The sequence below is a fragment of the Meriones unguiculatus genome, chromosome 10 (genome assembly GCF_030254825.1).
Source record: "Meriones unguiculatus strain TT.TT164.6M chromosome 10, Bangor_MerUng_6.1, whole genome shotgun sequence".
Classification (NCBI taxonomy): domain Eukaryota; kingdom Metazoa; phylum Chordata; class Mammalia; order Rodentia; family Muridae; genus Meriones; species Meriones unguiculatus.
This window is the reverse complement of record NC_083358.1, coordinates 57,832,485-57,839,961: the sequence shown is the minus strand read 5'-3', so window position 1 is coordinate 57,839,961 and position 7,477 is coordinate 57,832,485. Positions and strand designations below refer to the sequence as shown.

Here is a 7,477-nt window from a genome sequence, read left to right as displayed (position 1 = left end):
ACACAAGAGAAAAAAAATCACAAGAATTTGGAAAGGACTAGATGGGATGAAATTTACAGAGAGGGGTAGCAGACAATGACAGAGGTTAATGACATCAATAGCAGCCAAGAAGGCTGGCCAGAAGCTACGCCTGTCTTGGGCAGAAGCCCAGGGAGCAAATCCTCTGCTCCCGGTGAAGCAAGGTGCACGAGCCTTTGCTGCACACGGGGTCCTGGGGAGCCCTCGGGGATGGGTGTTCAGTGGGGTCAGCCTGTCACCAAAGCAGAAGCGAACAGAGCTTTCATAAGCACAATCTCCATTCTAGTTTGTACTCTCTAGGGCACGCGGCCTCAGGACCTGAGAGCAACCGTGGGAATTACCGCAAGGAGCAGAAAGGGCAAGAGGCAAGGGTGTAACACTGTGACAGGCGCTTGCCTATCGCCCAGCATGGGGAAGGGCCTGGTTGGCAGGGGCCATAGAAGTGTCACAAAGGGCCATAGGGGCATGGCCCTCCCAGAAAAACATCGTATTTTAGTGAAACTTTCACTTGCTTAGGGCAGAATATTTTGTTTCTATTCAGACAGTGAAAAGACAGGGAGATGACCATATTTGAAAACCCTAAATGCTGAACACTCCTTTAAAAAATTTAAATAATACCTTAAAAGAGTATAAGGAACCTGAGGTACTGTGACTTTTTTCACAAGGCTTTTGCTGTTTTTAATGCGTAGTTGTACAGAGAAATAAAAACAAAAATCTTAAATATTTTACTTTGTGTGTGTGTGAGAGAGCATTTTGGCTCCACTGCAATATTGCTTAACCAGTGTTAAGCAACATTATTTTAATTAGTGAGGAACAAAAGTCAGATGCTGTGAATCAAATCTTGATATTTTTCCTTCCTTATAACTTCTTCTTGGAGAGATTTTAAGTTATAGCCAAAAAGATAAGCCAATAACCAAGTTGGTCACACATTTGACTCAGCCTGGTAATGGATCTGCGCCAGGGAAGTGTTTTTGTGTTTGTTGCTGTTGTTCTTCTGTTTCTTGGCTGAATAGATTATCTGTACCAGGAGTTTGTACTTCAGAAACTGTTTCCAATTCATTTTCTTTCCCAGCGCTGTGGATTCAAAAGCAAACCCCTCTCTGACTGAAAGCTGAGAGCAAGTTTGTGAGACATCAGTGGTAGGCTGGGATCTTCTCTCAACTCCAAGCAAATTATAGTTGGTCAAATGTTCAAACTCAAGGAGAACCTCTGAAGGAGGGTGTGTCACTCATCAGCCAGGAGACCTCCAGAAAATTATTATTGTTGTTGTTGTTATTTTGTAAAGGTAGGAGATGAAGATTCTCCTCAGAGGACTGCGGAGAGGGTTGAGTGGACTAAGCAACACAGCATTTAGGACGCAGCCTGACAGCGCTCTCAGTGACTATTAAAAGGTAGATGGTGGCAAATGAACTTGTTCCAATATGCAAACAGCAAATGCAACAAAACACTTTAGGCTATCTGTTAAAAACTGTACAGTCTCCCTCTCTCTTGCTTATTACAGGTTAAAATGACTTAGTGCAGCCTAGCCCCATGTTTGGGTGTAAAAGCCAAATGTTTATTGTGATTGCTACTTCATCAGAAAACCACCAGTGACTCTTTATCCTGATCAATACTGGCTAACACCTATCATTATTGCTCCTGCTAGTTCTCTATGGTGGCTGGCAGTGCTTTTCAAAGTGCAGCAAAAGATCAGACTTTTTTTTTTTTTTTTTTTGCCTAATAAAGGCAAATGAGAAAGCCATGTGGCTGGGAATGCTAAAATGCTTTCTCAAAGGCTGAATTCTGACTCATGATTTAAAAATGCTTGTGAAAAACTATGCATAGATTGATCATTCATCCTCAGTCTCTGAGGCTCAAAGCACTGGATTGCTTAAGGATAACTGTGCCTTCTACATAGTTCCACACGATTTTTGTCTTTTAACTTCAGTAAGCACAAAATAAAAGGCTGTGTGTGTGCACACATGTGTGTGTTTCCTACAGCAGGTAAAGATTATGGAAACCTCACAGGCTTCCCTATTCATTAATTCTGACTTTAGACACTCATCTGTAACACGAAGGCTGTTACACATGACACCTTACAACCTAGTCAGGAAAACCTCACCTAGAAATAACAGGTTTTTAAAACCAAACCTGCCTGTCCAGACGTCTGAGAAACAGCGTGAATGCCATCAGAAGAGGAAAGAGGATGCTGGAGAAACCTTATTTTGACACGGGGAGAGGTCTTTTGGAAAACATTTAGAGCATGTTTAATTGGCCTACTTTGTTACCTGCGATGTCAAAGTTATTGTTAATGTTTTTTTCTTTGTTTTTTGACAGGAAGATGCGTCTCTGGTCGGTGGCCATGGAGACGAACTTTGTGTGCCTGCCAGCTCCCACTAGTGCTAAATGCTTCGCAATGAGGCTCAAGTGTGCAAAGTACAGGCTGCTTGAAGATGCTCTCTTACATTCACTGTTTCTCATACATTCACTGTTTCTCGCTCAGTGGTGGTCTTAGCTAGCTTTGTCTCTGAGCCTTTGGAGACTCAGTCTAACCCAATAGAAAATTCCCCCGCCAAATGATAGCTAAGACTGTCATGATTTGTCTCAGCCCCACCCCAGTTGCCTAACCTTTAGTGTGCATGCTCTACTCTGGGCGTGCTCCTTAAAGTCTCAAACCAATGAGTGGGAAGCCCCGGTGAAGGTCTCACTTTCAAAGGCGTCTTCCTTTCCTCACACTGGGAAGCAATCTCTTTTATTTTGCACTTGCCAGTACCTTTTCCTGCTGAAGTTTGAGATTCAATGCTGGCATTTGATGGAAAGGAGTGATCTAGAACTTTTCTTTGTGAAATGCGATGGGGAGGGACATCCTTAGAGAAAACTGGAGGGTCAAGACATAAGAAAAGTTGGCTTCTTTCCTGAAATCCTACTGGGGGCATCTTTCAAATTTTGTCTCTTTTCAATTTAGAATATTTGAAATGAGTGAAATTTTTGTACTTCAAATAGTTGGACGCATCCCACCCCAAGGAAGCAGAGTAAAATTCAGTTTAAGCCTCAGTGAAACATACACCACCCCACCCCTTCTCATCTGAATACATGAATTATCTTGAAAACACCCACAGAAGAAATTTCCTTTGAGAACAGGCAAAGAATGTGTCCACATTTCCTGTTTGGTTTTTTGTGGGAGAGTGCAGTGATGATTTTCTGTCAAATAATTGTTTTACTGGCTACCGTTACCTCTAAAGAATGTGGATGAGTTGGAACCAGCGTCGTATTTAAACAACTTGTATCCACTTCCATATAACTGACTATAAAAGCATACAAAATGAACACATACATGGAGATGTATAAAATACACTTTCATAAGAGAACGTGAGACCCTTTTTCCTAGAAAAGGTGAGTCTAGATGAACTCATATCAAGCGCTTCTGAGATAACTGGACCACAGCATTCTTCTTACTAGACAAGGAGAGCAGTTGTTCCCAGGGAAAGGGGTGGCGAAGCAACATTATAAGCTCACCAACACAAACCACCAGGGAAGTAGGAACGGTGCTTCTAGGACTAGTTGAGCAGACTCAAAGCATGTGGATAAATGAAAAACCCATTAGCAACTAAAGGTTAGACACTGGACAGTGGGTAGTGATTGCTGCACCAGCCTGAGGACCTCACTGCAGATGCCAGCGCCACAGTGCCCTGTGCCTGCATCCTCAGTGCTGGAGGGAAGAACGGGAAGATCGTGAGAATTCTCTGGCTAGCCAGTCTCTCCCTGAGCCGTGAGCTCCAGGCTCAGGGAGAGACTCTTTCCCAAAACCAGGGTGAAGAAATTGAGGAAGGCACCTTCACGTTGACTTCCGAATGACACGTGCCCACACAGACAAGTTCATACACACAACACATAAGAGCACACGTACACTGCACACACACACACACACACACACACACATACACACACACACACACAGCTAGGTAGCCAGTAGAATCATAATTTTAAACTGAAAAATTACCTTATGCTAGGAGGACTCGCATAAGGGATCTGAAGCAACATTTACATATTCCTTTTAGTTTATCAAACAAAACCAAAATAAAAACACAAAAAAACAATTGTTATTTTGGCAGCCCAACCTTTCCTTTTCTTAGTTTTTAAAAATTCATGACTGAAGCAGCCTGATGCTGTCTGGCTTGTATACAAAAAAGTGTGTTCATTACAATAGGGTAGAGGTTAAGACTGGAGAAAAAAATGCAACAAGCCTGAAAGGACAGCGGCTGTGTATGTGATACCTTCTTATAAGAAACAGTTTGCTAAACTCTGGGCTCATTAGCCATAACTCACACAGACTCTTTCCCAGAGGCAGCGACACTGTGGAGTTCGTTAAAGGGTCAGCTTCCGCTTGTGTATTGATGATACGTGACCATATGGCTCTTCTTCAAACACCGCTTAAGGTTTACTGTGTCCTCTAGGAGATGTGTGAACATAAACTTGGGAGTTATTTCTCTTGAGGCTGCAGAGCTGGCTCAGCAGTTGCAGAGTTACAGATGACCCAGGTTCGACTCCCAGCACCCACATGGCAGCTTACAACTATCTGGAGCTCCACTCTCAGGGCATCTGATATTCTTCTCTGGCCTCTTAGGGGACTATGCACGTGTGTGGTATAGACACACATGCAGACAACACACACATACACACACATAAAAGACAGTAACTAATACATATTTTTAAAGTTGAAAAAGTTAGCCTTTTAAAATTCCATAGGCACTTCCAGTTGTGTCCATGTAAAGGGACAGCTAACTGAGCAGCACTGCGGGACTACAAAGCTTGGTAGAAATGATTATGTTTCAAATCAGAAAGATCTGTCTATGGAAAGCCAACTGTAAAAAAACTGCACTTGTAATATGAGCTTTTCTTCACAACAGACTTTGCCACTCCGAGCAGCCTCTATTTCACAGTCTGTAAACTGGGAATACCTGCTTCAGGAACCATTCTTTTCCACGTTACTTTAGAAATCTATTGAAGGAAAAAAAAAATTAAGTGTATTCTTCTGTCCAAATTTAATCATAAAAATTGTAATCCTTCATCTATTTTATGGAATCTTACTTCTCACTGCAACTCATTTTGCAGCTCTCGTGTCTGTATGAGCGATAACTAGAATATGAATCTATTCTTTTCACTGAGAAGCATAAGCAGGCAAATTTGCTTGCATTCCTTCAAACAGCTATGGGTTCCAGTCTGAGGTTTCCTAAGCGGAAGGTGGGATGGGATTGGAAAGGGCCACCTTGGTCGAGTCTACTGCTTAACATACATAAAAGTGCACATTACTACTTGAAAAAATTCACATTTATTTACTGTCAAACCGTGTTAAACTTTACACTGGATATTAGTGATGGGCTCATTATTAACAGGTTTACACAAAGGGCTTGAAAGAAGAGCAGAGCTTTGCTGAAACAATTTACATGTCATTAGAACTTTACCATAAAATAAATTAATTACTAAATATAGGCAGAAGGAATATGGAAGAGTAATATTTCTGTTTTATTTTATTTTTTAAAAAAGAATAGGCACCTTTTGTTCACTAGAAAGTTTGTGAGAAGTGCCCAGTGCCCCCTTCGCCCTCTGTTCCAGAATAAACAGAGGGATGACCCAAGACCTCCAGATTTCCCCACATTTGTGCAAGGCATGGCAGGACTGACTTCAGGGAATTTTCTCCCCATAAAACACACTCTTTTGGCAATAAGAAATTTAAATGTAAGAAAAGGGACTAACTGGTCAAAGTGGAGCGCTCTCTACAGTGGAAAATAAGCAAACATGGGTAGAACTGACCAGGACGGGTTTAAGAAAAAAACGTTTCTTATTATGTGCGACCAAGAGCTCCTCACGATATTCTCTCCAAACTCTTTTAAAATTATTTTAATGACAATTATATCTTAGTTGGACACAAATGTATTTATTTTACCCTAGCAATAGAACAAAATATAATTTCTTTAGCCATTTTTTTTCTTCATGAGAATAGTTCATTGTACAGTTGAGGAAACATGAAATAAGGCCTGTGGCTTGATTGCTACTGGTTAAACATATTTTCAATTGTTGCCTTAATGTAAAAGGTTTGCAGGGAAGTGCAAACGGGTGCAGAATCTCTCTCCTGCTTTTCCAAGTCTTGTCAGGAAAAGTAAGATACAGTCAATCTGTCCCACAGGATCTTAAAGCCTACGTCTTGTATATAATACAATGCAGGCCTACAAAAAAACTGTGCGGCCCTATTTACAGACTCAGTTCGCCCACTGCCGCAAGGAACGTGGCTGGGAGGGTCTCCTGTTCGTTTTACAATCTCTCTACACAGCAGCAGAAAAAACGTAAAATACCTGGTTGGCATCTTTTTCTTTGTAACAAATAATTCAATTTAGTATACTCTGTGTATATACAAAGTTCTCGGATGTCTTATAAAAATTCACACAACTGTGAGGATCAGTCTGTTTTGTTTTCCTACACTGGAGAACCAGGGTCCACAGAGCCGATTCTTCCGGCAGAGTTGGAGGGAGCCGCAGTGGCCGCTGGCAGCGTCTCTATCGAGTAATACTAGCGCGTGGCCCTAGGAATTTCTTAGCTGTCCTATCAAAGGCTTGTGACCAGCTGCATCTGCCCTTCCCTGACGTCCCCCTCCGGGACGCACCCTTCCTTGTTAATGGGGATGATGTAGCCATCACTGTTGCCCCTGCTGATCTGGTAGCACATGTGAAGGTGGCGGCCAGCTCCGAGGTTGGGCATGCTTTTGTAGAAAACGTCCTCGTTCTCACTCCGCCTGGAGGGAGACAGGTCCTCGGCCGTGTCGGGGCTGCTCTCCGGGTAGGGAGAGTCTCTTAGGTTGGGCATGCTCGTGTACAGAGAGTCTCTGTTGGGGGACTGCAGGTGATCGTCGGCCTCGGCCGTCAGCTGGGAGACGTAGCTGTCGGTCGCCTCCGGCTTCACTTTTTTCTGGGGCTGGTACAGAAGCGAGTGAGTCCGCTGAGGGATGAGCGGGGCCTCCAGCTCTTTGTGGCGGAACTCCAGCGCCGGGTTGTCCCCGTGCATCAAAGATGAGGCGTCAGCCACAATCGCGTCATCTTCGCTGCTGCTGCCACCGATCACAGGTTTCACCGGGAGCTTGAGCTCCAGGTTGTGGGGTTTGCTGCCGCCCCGGAGGTTGTTATGCACTAACTCTGAAATGATCATTTTCTCAAACGCAGTGTCATTCAGACTTAGTCCACAGTCCACGACCTGCACCCCGTCGTGGTAGTCGCCCTTGCGCAGTGAGTAGCTGTTGTTGAAGTTACCATTTAGCGGTAGAGTATCCATGGCACTTGTGTCCCTGGCATTGTTCAGTGAATGTCCTGTAACAGAAAAGTGTGCGATTACCGAACTTGCCTCCACGCCTTCCTAAAGAAACTTCACTTTTCGTATACAAAATGTTTTAATGTCGTTCAGGACAAAGTTGAATTTGAAACCTAGCACTTGA

At 43.3% G+C, this 7,477-nt stretch overlaps 1 protein-coding gene across 50 annotated transcripts in view; it reads right to left on the bottom strand.

The window, feature by feature from the left end:
• Positions 1–5,307: 5,307 nt before the first annotated feature.
• Positions 5,308–7,477, bottom strand: part of Adgrl2 (adhesion G protein-coupled receptor L2) — a 636,611-nt gene continuing 634,441 nt past the window's right edge. For 38 of the 50 annotated variants that reach the window (XM_060392515.1, XM_060392516.1, XM_060392536.1 and 35 more), the window contains one exon: positions 5,308–7,352. In XM_060392515.1, coding sequence (XP_060248498.1) covers positions 6,598–7,352 — 755 coding nt within the window. In that variant the 3' untranslated portion in view covers positions 5,308–6,597. The remainder of the gene's footprint in view (positions 7,353–7,477) is intronic. The other 12 variants (XM_060392555.1, XM_060392556.1, XM_060392558.1 and 9 more) reach the window with 4 other exon arrangements.